The sequence below is a fragment of the Pleurodeles waltl genome, chromosome 3_1, assembly GCF_031143425.1.
Source record: "Pleurodeles waltl isolate 20211129_DDA chromosome 3_1, aPleWal1.hap1.20221129, whole genome shotgun sequence".
Taxonomy (NCBI): domain Eukaryota; kingdom Metazoa; phylum Chordata; class Amphibia; order Caudata; family Salamandridae; genus Pleurodeles; species Pleurodeles waltl.
The window spans coordinates 1,030,662,117-1,030,681,664 of NC_090440.1; the positions used below are offsets into that span (position 1 = coordinate 1,030,662,117).

The window sequence follows — 19,548 nt, forward strand, 5'->3', positions numbered from 1 at the left end:
GGCTCCCGGGGAGGTGGGAGGGCGCATGTGAATCTGCAGCGTCTCATGCCACGAACAGATGTACACTGGGTAAGTGACATTTTACGTTCGGTGGCATGTGTTGCTGCAGATACACATGCTGTGCATAGATTACTAAGCAGTAACCTCCCCTAAAATGCGGTGGCTTACCACATCTACACAGCAATGTTTTGTGAATGTATGAGGCGTAGACCAGGTGGCTGCCTTACAAATTTCAGTCATAGGTATATTCCCCAGAAAGGCCATTGTGGCGCCTTTTTTCCTAGTGGAATGCGCTTTTGGGGTAATAGGTTGATCTCTTTTTGCTTTGATATAACAAGTTTTAATACATTTAACTATCCATCTGTCAATGCCTTGTTTGGATATAGGATTACCGGCATGAGGTTTTTGTAAGGCTACAAACAATTGTTTTGTTTTACGAAATTGTTTTGTCCTGTCAATGTAATACATTAGGGCTCTCTTTATGTCTAATGTATGTAAGGGTCTTTCGGCTACTGAGTCTGGTTGTGGAAAGAAGACTGGGAGTTCCACTGTTTGGTTTAGGTGGAACGGCGATATGACTTTTGGTAAGAATTTGGGATTTGTACGTAGAACCACTTTATGTTTATGTAGTTGTATAAAGGGTTCTTGTATAGTAAATGCTTGTATCTCACTTACTCTAAGTGATGTGATAGCTATTAGAAAGGCTACCTTCCAAGTTAAGTATTGCATCTCACAAGAGTGCATGGGTTCGAATGGTGGTCCCATGAGTCGTGTTAATACAACATTAAGGTTCCACGAAGGTACTGGTGGTGTTCTTGGGGGTATGATTCTTTTTAGTCCTTCCATAAATGCTTTGATGACTGGGATTCTAAAAAGCGATGTTGAATGTGTAATCTGCAGATAGGCAGATATTGCAGTGAGATGTATTTTAATCGAAGAGAATGCTAGCTTAGACTTTTGCAAGTGTAATAAGTAGCCTACAATGTATTTTGCGGAAGCATGCAGTGGTTGAATTTGATTAGTGTGGCAGTAGTAAACAAATCTTTTCCATTTGTTTGCGTAGCAATGACTTGTAGTGGGTTTTCTAGCTTGTTTAATGACCTCCATACATTCTTGTGTAAGGTCTAAATGTCCAAATTCTAAGATCTCAGGAGCCAGATTGCTAGATTGAGCGATGCTGGATTCGGGTGTCTGATCTGTTGTTTGTGTTGCGTTAACAGATCTGGCCTGTTCAGTAATTTGATGTGAGGTACTACTGATAAATCTAGCAGTGTTGTGTACCACGGTTGGCGAGCCCAGGTTGGGGCTATAAGTATTAGTTTGAGTTTGTTTTGACTTAGGTTGTTTACCAGATAAGGAATGAGTGGGAGAGGGGGAAAAGCATAAGCAAATATCCCTGACCAACTGATCCATAAGGCATTGCCCTTGGACTGAGGGTGTGGGTACCTGGACGCGAAGTTTTGGCATTTTGCGTTTTCTTTTGTTACGAATAGGTCTATTTTTGGCGTTCCCCAGCGTAGAAAGTAATCTTGTAGGATCTGGGGATGAATTTCCCATTCGTGTGTTTGTTGGTGATCTCGACTGAGATTGTCGGCCAACTGGTTCTGAATGCCTGGGATGTATTGTGCTATTAGGCGAATGTGATTGTGAATTGCCCAATGCCAAATTTTCTGTGCTAAGAGACACAGTTGTGACAAGTGTGTCCCCCCTTGTTTGTTGAGGTAATACATTGTCGTCATGTTGTCGGTTTTTACAAGAATGTGTTTGTGGGCTATCAGTGGTTGAAATGCTTTTAATGCTAGAAACACTGCCAACAGTTCTAAATGATTTATGTGCAGTTGTTTTTGTTGATTGTCCCATTGTCCCTGTATGCTGTGCTGGTTGAGGTGTGCTCCCCACCTCATCATGGAAGCATCTGTTGTGATCACGTCTTGAGGCACTGGGTCTTGGAATGGCCGCCCTTGGTTTAAATTTATAGGGTTCCACCATTGAAGCGAGAAGTGTGTCTGGCGGTCTATCAACACTAGATCTTGGAGTTGACCCTGTGCTTCTTTCCATTGTTTTGCTAGGCACTGTTATAAGGGCCGCATGTGTAGTCTTGCGTTTGGGACAATGGCTATGCATGAAGACATCATGCCTAGAAGTTTAATTACAGACCTCACTTGGTAGTGTTGGTTTGGCTGTATGTTTAATGTTATATTTTGGAACGCTTGTACCCTTTGTGGACTTGGAGTGGCAATCGCTTTTTGTGTGTTGAGTGTTGCACCCAAGTATTGTTGTATTTGGGATGGCTGCAGATGTGATTTTTGGTAATTTATAGAAAACCCTAGTTTGTGTAGAGTTTCTATAATGTATTGCGTGTGAAGAAGACACTGTTGTTGAGTGCTGGTTTTTATTAGCCAGTCGTCTAAGTACGGGAATATGTGCATGTGCTGTCTCCTTATGTGAGCGGCTACTACTGCAAGGCATTTTGTGAATACCCTTGGGGCTGTTGTTATCCCGAACGGTAACACTTTGAATTGATAGTGTACGCCGTGTATTACAAACCTTAAGTATTTTCTGTGGGAAGGATGTATGTGTATGTGAAAGTAGGCATCCTTGAGATCTAATGTTGACATGTAGTCCTCTTTTTTGAGTAAGGGAACCACGTCTTGAAGTGTTACCATGTGGAAGTGATCCGATTTGATGAAGAGATTCAGCGTTCTGAGGTCTAATATGGGTCTTAAAGTTTGCCTTTCTTTGGAATTAGGAAATATAGTGAGTAGACGCCTGTTCCTTTTTGATGGTTTGGTACTAACTCTATTGCTTGTTTTTGTAACAATACTTGGACTTCTAGTTGTAAAAGGTGTAAGTGTTGTTTGGACATATTGTGTGCTCTTGGGGGCACATCTGGCGGGAAATTTATGAATTCTATGCAATAACCATGTTGGATGATGGCTAGGACCCATGCGTCCTTAGTTATGTGTGTCCAGTTTTTGTAGTATGCAGTAAGTCTCCCCCCCCACTGGTGTTAAGTGTTGGGGTTTTGTGACATTGAAATCACTGTTTGGTTTGACTTGTTTTAGGGGTTTGGAATTTTCCCCTTGCTCTTGGGAATTGTCCACCCCTATATGAGCCTCGAAACCCTCCTCTCTGGTATTGTCCCTGATAGGTGGGTCTGGTTTGCGAGGTGGAAGGTTCTGGTGTTTGCATACGAAACCTCCCTCTAAATTGTGGCTTTCTAAATGTGCCTCTGCTTTGTGGGGAGTAGAGCGCGCCCATGGCTTTGGCCGGGCCTGTGTCCTTTTTTAATTTTTCAATTGCTGTGTCCACCTCCGGCCCAAACAATTGTTCCTGGTTGAAAGGCATGTTTAACACAGCTTGTTGGATTTCTGGCTTGAATCCTGAGCTTCGTAACCATGCATGCCTGCAAATGGCTACTGCAGTGTTGACTGTTCGTGCTGCTGTGTCTGCCGAGTCTAATGCGGACCTTATTTGGTTGTTGGATATTGCTTGTCCTTCCTCAACAACCTGTTGGGCACGTTTCTGGTGTTCTTTGGGCAAGTGCTGTATAATGTGTTGCATCTCGTCCCAGTGTGCCCTGTCGTAGGGAGCCAGTAGGGCTTGCGAGTTTGCGATCCGCCATTGATTGGCTGCCTGTGCTGCCACCCGTTTGCCCGCTGCATCAAACTTCCTACTCGCCTTGTCAGGCGGTGGAGAGTCTCCTGATGATTGAGAGTTTGCCCTCTTTCTTGCTGCCCCTACAACTACAGAGTCTGGCGTAAGTTGCTGTGTTATAAACACAGGGTCCGTTGGGGGAGGTTTGTATTTTTTCTCCACCCTAGGTGTGATAGCCCTTCCTTTCACTGGCTCCTGGAAGACCTGTTTTGCGTGCTTGAGCATGCCTGGGAGCATTGGCAGACTCTGGTAGGAAGTGTGGGTGGACGCCAAGGTGTTGATTAGGAAATCATCCTCTATTGGCTCTGAATGCATTGCTACATTCTGGAATGTAGCTGCCCTAGATAGTACCTGCGTATATGCAGTACTGTCCTCTGGAGGTGACGGCCTTGTTGGGTAACAATCTGGGCTGTTGTCTGATACCGGAGCATCATATAAGTCCCAATGCATCCGGATCATCCTTTGTCATCCCTGTATAGGTCAGTGACTGCATTGGGGGTGTTGTTACCGGGGACAGCTGTGGTGAATGCAGTGGAGAAGGTTGTGGCTAAAACCTTGGTGGTGGGGTTTTATCTCTTGCCACCTTTGCCTTCGGCTGCATTTCTGACTCATGAAATGCCAGCTTTCTTTTGGTTGTAATTGGAGGAAGAGTTTGTATTTTCCCAGTCTCTTTATGGATATGCAACCTCCGTTGGGTATGGTCTGGTTCCCCCATACCTATCTCCTGCTCAAATCTGTGTTTTTGCATTTGGCCGGAAACTCAAGAGCTTATTTTCAGCTCCGAAGCCGCTTTTTTCGGTACCGAAGCTTCCGTGAAAGTCTTTTTCGGTTCCGAGGTAACTTTTCTCACCTTGGGTGAGTCGAACTCTCGGTGTCGAGATCGTTCGGAGCCTGAATCTCGACCGGATTCGGATGTCGTCAGCAGTTCTTTGGCCTTTTTCGGTGCCGATGTTTGGTCACCGTCTTTTCGATGGGTTAAGACATGTCCTGCTGGCGGTGGCATCCCCTTGGCCTTTACGATCTTTGTGTGAGTCTTGGACAGGGCAGTTTTACTCACTGTTTTCTGCATCGTCGCGGGTCGCTCACTTTCGGAATCATCTGAGTCCGTTCCCAGGATGGAAATTCTTTCCTCCTCTTCGACGTCTAGTTGTTCCCTCGGTGTCAACGCCATTTGTAGTCTTCTGGCTCTTCGATCGCGTAGGGTCTTTTTCGATCGAAATGCCCGACAGGCCTCACAAGTATCCTCCCTGTGTTCTGATGATAGACACAGATTACAGACCAAGTGTTGGTCTGTATAAGGATACTTCGAGTGGCACTTCGGACAGAAGCGGAAGAGGGTCCGGTCCATTAGTTTCGTCTATGGACGCGGTCGGGCTGACCAGGCCCTGCTGAAGAGCGGAAGCCCCGAAGGGCCGCCGGAGCGTTTCTACTATCGGTGTCGATACGCTAACACTAAACCGGTACCGAGTGCGAACAATATCGTTGAATTTTCGATATTTAGCTAACTTTCCCGATTCGAAATACGGAGCGAAGAGGAACACGTCCAAACCCGATGGCGGAAAGAAAACAATCTAAGATGGAGTCGACGCCCATGCGCAATGGAGCCGAAAGGGAGGAGTCCCTCGGTCACGTGGCTCGAAAAGACTTCTTCGAAGAAAAACACTTGTAACACTCCGAGCCCAACACTAGATGGCAGGATAATGAACAGCATGTGTATCTGCAGCTACACATGCCACCGAACATACATATATATATATATATATATATTAATTTAATTTATATTTTGAAATGTATTTATAGATCTAATATTTATTTTTATTTATTTTTATCCAGTACAGTAGAACTAGAGTAATAAATAGATATGTAAATACATACTGAGAGAATATATGTGCAAATAATGGAATAACGTGAGAAGAAAAGTAGCATTGTATGAACACAGACTTTCAAGATTTGTACTATTTGAAGTTAATTAAAAAGTGTACTTTTCCATCATTCATCTTGTGATGTGGACAAGAATATGGTTTATCACTCTGAGGTGTGGTCTAGAATTACCTTTTCCCTCTTTGACTTGAATGAGACAGATTGTCTGCATAGTCATGGTTCTGGCTTGCTCTGCTTTAAAAGGTACAGATAATTATTTTTTGGGAACTCCCAACGAGACGACGGGAACAAAATCCAAAAAAGCATGTGAATTCACAATAGATCCAATGCTAAAGAAACAGGTTGGTGTAGTATGCTAATAGGGGTTATAGGTCACAGCTATAGTTTGAAAAAGTAATAAGAGACCTAGCCGCATAGGTTGACACATACTGTAAAGAGTTTCTTTTTGACAGCTATGCTTAAACTACACTAGTAGAAATGGTGATAAGAGTTTGATGACATAACAAAATGCAAACAGAAAATAGCGCTTACCTGAGTTTCTAATGAACAAATCCTAATTACCACATTAATACTGTTTTGCACTGTGGTGTAGGATGATCTTGACTCATGACTTATCGTACGAGATGCCTGCAAATTTATTTTGAAAGCATTTAAAGGCTGGAGGGTTCAACATCCCTGAAGTAGAGTTCATGTGGCATGCTGATCCTCTGTTCTATCTGTAACCAGAGGCAGAAACATTGGCTGTTGTGGCATATAGTCATATTTAGAAAGTGGATCTTAGAATCTGCTGAGGTTATAGAATGGAATGTTGATGAACTAAGAGAGACTGTTGGGGAATAACTGTAGCTGGCAGTGGCTGAGGTGCCTGTGAATAAAGCCTTTTCATAACTCAACTCTTCTCCTGTCATTCTTGGAAAGAAACACCATAGCTGTCTCTTTGGCAAGGGTACCCAATATACCCCAAAATAAAAATAATTGTGCTGCTCCACCCTAAAGCAGAGAAAGGAAAGACTATCTAGAATGTGGATATTCTGTCTCAATTCAGACAGTGCAAAGTCCAGTGATGAATCATACTGCTGTGAAGAGTGCTGAAGGATCAAAATTGTGAATACCAGAACCTATGATCACAGGTCAGCCCGATCTTCGTCAGTTCCCTTGTCCCTCCACACCAACCGATACATCCTTAACATATGCAACATAAATCCCAATTTTGAGGGCCCATGTGACTCCACAGGCACCTCCGCACCAGTGACCATCTGTGAGCTACTTCTACCCTGGTGTAATAGCGTGTGTTTACCCACCGCCTGCAGCTTCTACACTTACTTCTCTTTCCATAACCATCAGCAATGATTTCCACTCCTGATAGGTGAGCCCATGTCACCCTCGGCAGCTGATGCTCCTGTGACAATATGTGGGTAAAACCCACCTGAAGCAAGAGGACTAAGAGCCCCCAACTATGCAGCCATGAAACATCTGCAAACAATATCCACCCAGCATGAGGGCCCTTGTGCTGATTGTGGTGCTGATTGTGGTGCTGGTTCCTGGTATGAGGACACATGTACCTCCGTTAGTCAGAGCCATCCTCCATCCTTTTCTGACCACTGCTGTTCCAGTCTGCAACTATTGACTCAAAGGCCCCTGGGAAGAAGTCTGCCAGCTGTGATGATGCCCCTAGAGTGCGGTCTCCCCACGAATGTGAAACTGCAGAAAACAGAGCATGCCCTACCAAGAGAACTAGGTAAGACAGTGGACTGTGTGACCAAGCAAGAGTAAATCGTCAAAGATTCTCCATGTCGGCATTAGCTATCTGTTGCAATTGCATATCTGATGTGAACGTGAAGACTCCAAAACCAGCACTAGAACTACAATAATTACTTAAAGATAGTGATTTATAGGATCAGAGTTCCGGAGGTTACTAAGAATACTTACTTCATGTAATTACAGTTGTATTTCTATTATAAAAATAATAAACTGTTTAAACAAAACAATTATAGCAAAAATGTTATTAAGAGAGGTATTTGCGCAAGGTAAGCGAGACAACTCCATCCCCCAGCACAAACCTTTGAGAGCTCTTTACGGTTTGATCAAGCTATCCACTAAAAGTCAAAGCCCAAAGTGGCAGCACATAGCAATTTAGTAAGCTCTCATTAATACCTGGGGGCTGTAATTCCAAAGACACCAGCAATACTTGAATAAAGTATTACTTGATTCCTACAGGCCTCAGAGAGAAGGTCTGGTCCAATTACAACTGGCTGAAAGAAAGTAGTCACAAATAATAAAATTATGGTCCTCTAGAAAAGGAAATGCTTGTTCTGCTTTTGGAATTGTTTACATTGTAGCACTGGTGTTCAAATGGAATTGATTATGGTAAAATAATACACAAACAATTCACACATTTGTCATGTTGTGGTTTTATTTTTTCATTTTCCCCACGCAGACTTGTTCTCACATTTAGATCTTCAGGTCGCTCAGTGCATTTCACGGCAACAACTACAAGGGAACCAGCAACCAAGTAGTTGTGCAAAAAAACAAACACTAATTGTATGTTCACTTTTTGTTTTAAAATAATTTAGATTTTTAAACATCATGCATTGAGTCATAATGGATAGCTCTTCCCCAGCATCACCACCGCCCACAATCCCCATCGAACACCCACATCTCAGAAGAGTGCTCCTGTAGAGTTTGATGACGATGGAGAACTCATGTTTCAAAAGTACAAAGGCTGTGACAAGGCTTATCTGTTTCTGTGTTACACGTAGGTGTTTTAATGCACACCAAATGGAAGACTATGTCCACATAATAAGGCACCACTCTTCGAAAATGGAAGTAACATAAAAGAGAAAAAAGCAGAAAATAGTATGATATTAATTACAGAAATATTGAATTTCAATAAAAGTCTTTAACAAAAAATAAGGGTTTTTCACTTTTTCTCATATACAATTGTAAGTTGTGACTAATAACTGTGGTAGTTTATATTGACACAAAATGGAAAAACGGTCAGGAAGAGCCATGATCAAAACTGGTCAACGAACGTGAATTTAACACACCCAAACAGGTCAGTATGCAAACATATGCTGAACGGAGACATGGAGCACGTCCTGAAAATGTATACATTTTTACTTCACGTCAATAGCCAATTTTGTTTCTATTTCAGACCACAAAAATATGAAATAAGCAAAATATAATATATCTGCCCGAGGGACAACAAGAGACAGTGGTCACGTGTTTTCTCAGGTGATCAATCAGCCAAATTAAGAATACCTTAATTATTTTTCCTTGAAGGTTTCAAGAAAATAGAATCATTACACTCATGAGGAATTCCCTTTAAACATATTCAACAAGGAATACAATTTGTATAAGGTTTGCAATATTAGCCTTTTTGAAACAATTGTCTTTAAATTCAAGTCCCTTCTTTGTGTATATTAAAATATCTCAGAAGTGGGGGTAAGGGGCTCCGAATGGATACATATTCAACACTGTTTTGATTTTTTTTTTAAAGGGAAATAAAAACAGGCAGCATCTACAAAAGATCACACTGTCCTTGAATGCATGCACACAATTTTAATTAGAAGAAAAATTGTCTTTATTTATCACAGTCCATTTGATGCTAAACAACACTGATTTCCAGGCACGATTGCGGATTGCAGACTCCTCTGGATATTACTAGAAAGGTTCACTACTTGGAATGAGAAGTAAAATGATAGCCTTGTCTTCTCTCGTCCTGGTTGATTTTGCAATAAATTGGTCACCTTGTGGAATAAAAGTACGAAATGCTAACCAAGATCCCAAGACTGCACTCGCTTCAGTGCCTTATCAACAGGCAGCCATCTGAAGAAGCACATTGTCATCTGCATATTCTTTGTGACCATCGGGCAAGAACCTTTAGAGTAAACCTTTCTGGATGATGCAAAGTTCACAACTAAAACCATGTCCTTAAAGGTTTGCTTTTCAATGTTCAAGAGCCCAACTTGTTTCTAGCTCGTTGGGATTTGTGCCTTCATCATAATAAAAGACATAGTTGCAAGATAGGTTTACTGCATTTTAAGAGAGTTTGAAACGGTTACAGTTCATTAAAGTAAACTAATGTCTTAGCAAACTCTTATCCAGTTTTTAACTTGCACCTTGAACTGCAAGTTTGGAGACGTCTTCTGAACACTTCCATAGTGGTTTATTATATACCCAGCCATCACCCTGAAATAAAAACATATGGACTAATTATTATTTACTTATTTATAAACAAAAGCTTTAAAACACCTCAAAATATCTGTGATTACAAATAAATCAACAATTGTATCTAACTGTAAGTGGAAACGTTTTTTACTTAATTTGAAATTCTAGAACAACCAACTTAAAATTGGAATCCACAAATGTCAAGAGTTGCTATCTGCAGACTAGCTGCTTCTATTCAAATAACTATGTCAAAGAGTTAAGTCACTGCGCGTTCCAGTCCAGAAGACGTTAAAAATCATAGCATGATGAACATATGTTTGAAAGTGTATATGGAATCTCAGAGAGGATATTCCAGTTTGTCATACATTTATTATTATATCAGTGGCAAAGACGTTAAAAGGGGAGGGGGCGTCAAACATTAAAAATAACAATCCAACCAACAAACACCTTCTTTCAAAGGACCTGAGGTACAATAACAACCCTCCTGTCAAATCAATTCCCAGCAACGTCCTTTCCTCTCCCACCCAGCCCCCCTTGTCATCGGTCTTCATGAGGTGGCATCCGACATCTAAGCTAATATTGCTAAGAACGATGGAGGACATATAGGCCAGCAAACATGGTTGCACTGAGGGTGTGCTTGTGGCTCACCTTAACGATGAGGTCATCTCCATGACCTCAAAAGCTAGAAACAAAAATGATATTAGGGAGACTGAAAACACCTTTTGTTAAACAAGTGTATTCTTTCAGCTGGGGACAGAATTGTTTTAGAAATGTTAAGTTGTTTGTGCAATCTTTATGAGCAGTTTCACACCCTTTGACTCAATTCTCTAATAAAAGTTCTTTTTAACAGGGTTTGGGTGTGTTTTGTATTAGTCTTAGATACCAATTCAAACCATTTAGCAAGAATAAATAAAAAGTAAAACATGGATCAATGTTACATAAAAATGTGAGAATTAATTTAGGCAGATTAGAAGAACCAAATTAATATTTCAATACCAAGTATAATGAGTTGGCATTAAACAAAGGGCAGGCACATTCTCTTGTTAAGTAACTCCATCACTTGACTACAGTAAAGATAAAATATTTAAAAGTGCAGGATACAGTTAAATCACTCATGTCTGAATGAGTTTAATCCTTATTTTTTATAATTCATGCCAGCTAGATAACACATTATTTACTTCCTAGTCTGCAAAAAAACAACTTCATCCTCTTTAACTGGGACTATATGGGTTATATGGTCCATACAAGATAATCTGGTAGAAATCTCCCGGTCTTGGTTTTCACATTCATTCTTAAGCACAATGCTGCCATCTTTATGTAAACAGTATTTTTTAAAGGATCTGCTATGTTAGTATATACTCTTTAAAGCACATCTGCACTGTTTTACTGGACTAACGCATGCACTCTGGGGACAGTATCAGACGACTAGTTGCTGGATCTAGGAGGCAATCCCAATTCATTCAGAGATTGGGCCTGTAAAAAGAATGTTGTCACTGGCATCAATAATGTCTAGATAAGCCTCTCAAACATTGCTGTGAGCAACAAGTATAAAAATATAGAAGGGTAACTATGAATAACGGGAATGTTATTCACCATTATGTACTGAGTGACGAAGCTTGAGTTATCTATAAGATCATAAATATCATCCCCATTATTCAGTTCCTCCACTTGTAATACTCCATTTGTGGTTGTAGGCTGTATATGGATCCCCACGTTATCTGCCAATGCTTCCAACAACGATCCATGGGCAGCTGAGTGTTAAGCAACCAGACATGACAGGAATGTTTTATTTTTTATTTTTAAAGGAAGAAAAACAAAACGCTGCTTCCGCTGCACACACTCACCACAAAAAAGAAACCTGGAGTTCTGCCAGCCAGCCAAAATCCATTTAATAAAATTAAGTCTGAATTTTAGGGAATATGGCAGGCTGATTTGTCTACTAAGCCAAAAAAAAAATACTGACATTTTGGATGAGTTAAACAATGCAGTCACATGTAATTATGTAGACGATTGTTGTCGCTCTCTGCCTACAGATGGTTTTCCTGGACTGTGCTACAGGAATTTTTTTTTTAGCTATGTATTCTTTTCTGTTTTATTTAACAATTCAGTTGGTTTTATATTTGTTGTGTGTTTGTTCTGTATGTACAGCTTTACAAATGGGGGTGGCAAATACTAGGTTTGCTTTCCATTCGCCTTTAAACTATTTCAACTGTAGGAATGTGGCAGACAAGAGCAAGACTGGTAGGCAGCTCACTGCTTAAGCTATGATGCCCATTGATGCAATCAGACTCTACAGCATTAGCCCCTCTGAGCTTCCCCCAGGACCCTGTGGATGACCCAACCCAAACAAGTTTGCTGAACAGTTCATGACCTCAGTACTTGCAGTCCATCCTTAGTTCTCTGCTTCTAGCTTCCATTTAGATCTCACTGTCTGATTATCCCTCCCCCCCGACCCCTCACCACCCTTTCAAGGAATACAAACTTTTCAAATTACCTGTGTGGCTTCTGCCGATCTGATATGCTGTTTTCACAGACTGTCTGCGCCCTTGTGCTCCACCGGTCTGTCTGTCGAGAGTCTATCAACTATTTTTCAGGGTCCTCCAGTGGCACTCTTGCACTGCTACAGGACTTGTCACAGAGAGGTATGCTGAAGGCGCCTAAGCTGGTTGACTGTGGTGAGTCACCAGTGGTGAGTGTCGGAACGTTTGTTTTTATATTACTAGTACAAGAGGGTGGAAGGATGGGGTAACTGGGCTGTAGTCCCCATTTTTGACTGTCTCTGAACAACTGGTGGGGGAAGGCGGGGCGGAGGAAATTAAATGTAATTTGCTGGTCATAGGCAATTAAAATGCAGAAAACTTAGAGAAGCTGTGTATGTACTGATTCAAAATGCTACGGGCCCAAAAGAGAAAAGATCCTTCTGTGAGGTGTTCAGGGTAGAAGGGGCAGAAGTTAAAAGTCTTGGCCTCCATAGATTTGATCAAACAATCCGGTGCATTAGAAAGAGGTTGCCATGAGAAAACTGCACTTAGCCCTTGGGCGGGGGAAGCTAGTAAAAACTTATCAGAAATGAATCCTAATTTCAAGCACATCTTTCTCTTCTTCTGTCGTGGCTACTTCGGGTAATATTGATAATAAAAATGGAATAAAACAAAAATAAGGGTTTGATGAAAAATACAATAGACAGAAATCCTGTAAGGGATTCTTCTGATAAGCCATTAGCCAAAAAAGCTCAATCCACTGCAAAAACAACATCAACCCAGTTGGTGAGAGATGTGACTAACAGAACATCTAAAACAATGGCAATATCCTCCAGAATTTGCATTCGCAATCAGCATTACCAACAGCACATCAAACATTGACTTTGAGACTCTCAGAAACAATGCAGTTAATAAATATTAAGGAATTTTCTTCTCTGGTGTTCAAGAGATCCCTTCAGCACTGTCAACCCTAATTCAGTCTAAATCTTTACGAACCCATCAGGCTGAGAAGCTACACAAGGGAAACCTGCAAGTAGAAGAGCAAGGAAAGCAAGCAGACAGTACTGGATCATATCTTCCTGCCAAAGTCCCTCCATAAATCAATCTTAACAACAGGAAAACATAAAGGGGGCCAAAGAAGGACTTCTTCTGAAGAAAGCACCACTATGTGTACAAGACATGGGCGCAGTGTCCCTCTGCCTCGGCTTCCTGAGAAAGGTATTAGCTTGAAAAAACGGCCATGTCATTAAGAGAAGTACGTAAAGGGACTGGATAGAGACACAATATTTCTAGTTAAAGTGAAGCAGCAAGAGTCATATTCTACAAGCATAACTAAATGAATAATGTATGCATCTGTGGAAAGAGAAGTTCAGCTACAATATAGAACTTTTGCCTTAAACCAAGAGAAAGCTATATCCTCAAACACAGCCTTCGCTAACCATTATGAACAAACTACAATATCCCAAGAGTCTCCTGAACCAGACTGCCATAAATGGAAATCCCCAGAGATAAGTGCACCCAAACTTAACCTGTCCGAAAAGAGACTGAATCATTAAGATAGTCCCAAAACTCTAGCTCATCAGAGACAACTAAACTCCACTCAATCTTTGCTTAAAATGATCAACAAGTAACTAAAAGGATATAGCTCCCATGAATAAGTGAAGGGTGGTTAAGCGCCTGACCAACCTGGTTGAATTCTGGAAGAAAACAGGTTGACTAACAGTAGCAGAAACAACAGTTGAAGAAACAATAGTGGAAAATCTAAATTAATGGAGGGGTTAAGCCAGAAATGTCACTACTTAGAGGACAGATCACAGCACTCTAATCTGCAAATTATCAATGGTCAGAAGGATGTGAGAGTGGACATAAATATGTCCTCATTGATTAGCCAGCTATTGAAAGATAATCTACTGTATGTGCTGGACCCAACAAATTAAAATAACCTATGCATCATAAGAGCACCACGGAGCCTGCCTATGCCACGCAAAGCTGAAGACAGGACAGGGACCATCATTGCCTACTTTTAAGACTATTTATTAAAGGAACGGATCCTTAGGCAGTTAGAGAGAAGAAGATAAGTATTCTTGGTCTAGCCAGATTTAGCCTGGGAAACTGCAAACGGCCACCAAGACATGCATTAAATGGGGGCAGAACTGGGGGCTCTATCAATACTTGCTATAAGTGTGGTGGAAGCTTTAATTAAAATTAACTGGCAAGGGTCTATTTAAGTATTCATGTAGTTTGCTCAGCTATGTAGGGTCCTATCGCACTGCAAAACGTGAATGTAAAATTTGATTTTCAATACAATGTATGATTTGGACAATACAGTGCAGGTGCAGAGAGGTCACTATGGGGGATATCATCTGTCTTCTTCTAGATGCACTACAACATACCCAAAATAAAAAGGGAAAGGTTAAGACCCATCCACCAGTGGGGCAGGGATCCATGGGTAGGTGTGAGGGAGGGGGGGGGTAAGCCCAACAACAGAAGGGAAAGTTGTAAGAGGAAACAAAAAAGAAGGGAATGTTATTGTTACTAGTTAATAATGCCCAATAGAATTTTGTTTTCAAAGAAACAGTTGTCTTTCCTTACTGGAATATCTCCAACTTATTTTCCCTAAGGGAAGGACTAGGCTTTGTAGTTGTTTGTTCAGGGCATCAGCTCACTTATGAATTATCATATATATTCATTTTTAAAGGTTCTCTTAAAATACAAAAAATGTTTTGGGGAGATTGGATTTTTTTGTGTACGGAAACAAACAAGATTTCTTTCATCAATTTTACTCTTCAAGGCAGTGCACACCCTGGGAGTTTGTGAAATAATATTTGTATTGTTTCTACTTTGAGCTTGTAAATCAGATTTTGGAAACAATTAAGGGCAATTAACTTAATACAGGAATAATTAATTCATGTCTCAAGGGGGTTAAAAATGTTTTTCTCATTTTGCTCTTTCACTTTGTTATGTGCTGAATGATACATGGACAGAGGGGCGGGGGAAAGACCCACAAAATTGTCTTCAACATGTTGTGACAGGATGTCCTAAATTTCTTCTTTCAAACAATTAAGAGTTTTGAGATGCTGAGTGAGTAAGCTACTAGAATGTGGACAGTATCAAAATCATATGATAGGAAATGGGTGCATGCTAATAACTTGAGCTAAATTTAATGGATGATTTAATTTGATTCTAATTCTTGTACAGAGGAGTTAAAAAGAGGTCAGAGCCCTGCACCCTTTCAGAAATTCCCTCCTTCGAGAAGTCTTTTCTGCCTATTAAAGGACTCTGAACTAAACCCAGGGGAGATTAAGATCCTTCCACCTGCGATTCTTTACTTTGTTTATAGCTGATGTGTAGTATAGATTGGCTTACTATTCACCTTTGGTGATATGACGATCATGTTGGACATGTGAATATTTTATTATATTTTACAGAGGGCAGGAGAGAATAAGATCCTTCCCCTTCCGAAAAAAAAAACGGTATTAACTGCTGTGCTCACACTGCCTGTCTCATGCCCTTTTTTCAAATTACAACCATTGACCTTACCACCCCTCGTGGGTAGTGTTGCCCCTCTCTCCACAAGCAGAGTCGTCTCCCGCAGCTCTGGGTTCACCTCTTCTTGTAGAAAGATCTCTATAAAGCCTCAGAGTTTCAGCTTGCACCGGCCACCCCAGGACCAGTAGGTGCCAAGCATGTCTTGCATTCTCTAGGTGTTCCACTTTCTACTGTAGGCGTGCCACTACTGGTAGCGTGCAGTTTGCTACTTTTTTCTGCCTCATAATGACCTCCGGCTGTCTTAGTGCAGTTTCCGCTTTTGTTATATTGTGGTCAATACACATTTCCTCTTTTACAAGATCTGTCAATGTTCATTCAATATTCTCTACTCTACATTCAAAGACTACCATCTGCCTTGTCCACTTTGCCAAACCTCTCAAGCATTTTTGTGATTGAGGCTAGAAAGGTCACCTCTCTTCTCAGCAAACCCTCAGTGCACCCCTCCTCACCAGTCTGTCCCTCTACACACTTTTGGAGTCTCAAAAAAAAAAAAAAAGTTCTCACTGGGAGAAGGTACTGCTCTGAGGAATTTCAATGTTGGATCTCAGGCCCCTCCAGGCAATTGCTTCTGTGACTTTCCTACTCCCTGATTTTTAGTAGGCTTTCACGTTCACAGCACTCACAGTCAGAGCCTGCAAGAGCAATTCAGTACCCACATGATTTGAGTGGAAGGAACTCAGCGGATCAAGTTGGCCTTGCCAATGTGTCACAAGTGTCCTCCTGGCATAAGTTCATCACTCAGCTCCGTGTTCCAGGCAATGAAACATATTTTTTCACCGGGGTAGTGATGTTGCTTTCGTTAACCCACTGCATGAACTGAGACCATTGTCACTTCTCCACTCAAAGCATCCACCACTGCCTGTTTCAATCTGAGGCACTTACTACAATTACTGTACTTTCCTTGACACTGGTAGTCTGACCAGATCCCTGTCACAAATGTTGGTCTCTAGTTTCCATCTTTGCTCTGTGCACAGAGGAAAGATGTTGTACTGAGAATTATTTGGCTGATTCAGGCAGTCTAGCCCCACCCCTGCTTCCGTCAGCTTTGATGTTAGTGGCAAGGGAAAGAAGCATTTTTGGTGAGTAATGGCCCAGCAACATTGTGGCAGCTTGCAGATCGCCAGGGAACACGGCCCGTCCACCTGACCAATGCTGCCCCCAAGCCAAATACCTGGATGCAAGGATCTGCGTTCTGCTGTCTCAAGTATGTGGGCTGGAGTCGAAAGAAGACATTGATAACCTTATCCACCTCAAACATCATTGACTAAATTAAGCATATTATCTGAGAATCTACCTGTCAGATTAGAAAAGCTGCGATGACCCTGTGCTCATCACTTTTAAAAGCAGAACTCTGGAAAATGAAATAAAGTACTCTTTGGAGGGGTGTGGTGATTAGAAAAGAGTGGGTGTTTAACTAGGCAGAGGGTGAGGTTTTGTTCATGAAATTTCTCTTTTAACAGTTTTGAGCAATGTTCCGTGTAAGGCGCGGGCGCACCTTTCCTTCCCCCATCGCGCAGGCCCCTTTGGCAAGCGCGCACGTTGTGCTGTTATCAAATGTTCCACCATTCCTATACTTTGTGGTAGTTTATATGCGTTATCCCTTTCTAAGCCTAAATAAGCCTTTTAGAGCGATATACGTGCTCCCCTAAGGCAGATAATGCTCATATTTGAATCTGGATTGAAGTCAATGAAAACAGCGTTTAAATGCCGCGGGGAGTGTTTTAAACATCATTTGACGTGCTTTAGCATACAAGCGGGCAAGTGATATTGGTCTTGAAAATCAATGGCTAATGAGCTAGGAAATGCTTTAGAACAGTAAAAAATGTGCTGTTATCAAATGTTCCACCATTCCTATACTTTGTGGTAGTTTATATGCGTTATCACTTTCTAAGCCTAAATAAGCCTTTTAGAGCAATATATACATGCTCCCCTAACAGGTCATGTCCTTGAAGTGTGCAACCAGGTCACAAAACTGCCTTGATGCCCTATTGCATGGAGCAATGATATCCCTTTTTTGCTTTAGTGGTATGGAGAGGCTAATGCCAAAGATCTTAGCTAGTTATGCGCTGCGCACGCGTGAATGGTCAATTTCTTGGCGTACGTATCCTTGGCTGCAGCGCACAGAGACCGCACACTGCCGCACACAGTGGAAAAAAATTAGAGGGATCATTGGTTTTGAGACGTGTGGCTATATAGCAATGTACGTACTCTCCTCTCCAATTTTATTTTATTTGAGAATTTTAGTAGAAAGTCAAATGCTCAAAGTTAGATTACACTCTACAGAATAAAAGAAAATCAAAAAACGTTTAATGAAGCGCACACAATTACGTTAAAGGAAAAAGAACTAGGATTTTTAAATAAGTGAATCTACTGTAAGCTAATCGAAACATATAAATCAAATCCAAAACACCTCATATTAGAAAACTCTTAAAACGGATGAATGTTCCAGAACATCAAGCTAAGTGGAGACTTACTTCTTTAGAAAAGTAGTTAGTGTGCCAAGAGGTTTCTGTTTCAGTCCGATGTCTCTCTTCAGTTCGCTGGCGCTCCTCGAGCGATCGTTTGTGCTCTGTCGCTTTGTCAATGTCACCTTCCCCCAAAGCCTCGGTTACAAGCTTCCACAATCGCCTAAAAGGTAAGTCATGGGGTTTTAGCATTTTGCAATGTATGCTACATAAAAATCACGAAATAAAATTCCGAAGCAACTGAGTGGTATTTGCTTTGGAGAAAAGATGGATTTGTTTTACAAATGCCCTACCTTTTTAGATAGCGTCAGTTTTAGTGCATTTGTCTGATGTTGAATAATGACAATAAAATCTAAATTTCTGTTCTTGTGAAAAAGTAAAGGAGGCTCACGTCAGAAGGGACAATGTCAAAATATTTTTTTCCATAAATCGTTTTATTGATTTTATGAACATATAACAGAGCAAAAAGACAATGTAGCATTATTATGGTTCCCCAAGGTGTCACTGCAGCCACAAGCTGATCACATATGGCGATCAGGATAAAAGGAAACACACAGTTTGGATTTACAGACAAGGCAATCTCTCAGCCGAATCCTGGAGGCGTCCCTGTTATGAGCCCTGGGGATCCCCAATGGATTCTTCCTCCATCCCTCGGTGTGAGCGCCGAAGAAAGCACATTTTTCCCCATTTTGTGGGACACCCCCTACCCAAATATATCGAGTTTTCAGACAGCATGCACCAGTCCATTTCATGTGCCCAGCCTGTCACAGCAGGTGTCTCTCACGCTCCCCCAAAGACGCGCAATGTTTCTTTTTGCTACTATTAAACCCAGAGATGCCAACACTTTATTATGTTATGGGGGTGGGTCAAACGTCCCCCCCCTCCCCCCCAACATGCAGGAGGCACGTTTTGGCCGAATCTAGTATGCTCACTCCCAAGACCTTTCACATCAAGTGTTGTACCGCCAACTAGTAGGGCTGTAATCACCTGACAGGCACATAGTGTATGGAAGAATGTGCCACTTTCCCCACAGTAAGACACAGGTCTGTTGAACTCCGGCCCATAGCTTGTATAGTGGTGTAGGAATAATATAAACGGTGAAGGACAAGTAGGTGGATGAGGCGGAACCCTGCGTTGATCGCCACCTCCTTAAAAGGCCCCTGTGGTTTTCTCCCACTCCACCTCATAAAAGCCCTCAACGCCAGTCTCCCACTTGGACCTTAGGGTGGTTAGTGTGTCATTAATACGTTTTTTGTATATAAGTGAAATTGTCTTTTGTGGTAAGGGCTCTGTAAGAATCTGGTCTTCTAAGAGGGATGAGTCCTTGACAACAGTATGTCTGGGGA

At 41.5% G+C, this 19,548-nt stretch overlaps 1 protein-coding gene across 1 annotated transcript in view; it reads right to left on the bottom strand.

The window, feature by feature from the left end:
- Positions 1–7,929: 7,929 nt before the first annotated feature.
- OSBPL11 (oxysterol binding protein like 11) overlaps positions 7,930–19,548 on the bottom strand; it is a 242,558-nt gene continuing 230,939 nt past the window's right edge. Inside the window, exons 12-13 of the mRNA XM_069224292.1 lie at positions 18,212–18,365; positions 7,930–9,729 (exon numbers count right to left, since the gene is read on the bottom strand). Coding sequence (XP_069080393.1) covers positions 9,649–9,729; positions 18,212–18,365 — 235 coding nt within the window. The 3' untranslated portion in view covers positions 7,930–9,648. The remainder of the gene's footprint in view (positions 9,730–18,211; positions 18,366–19,548) is intronic.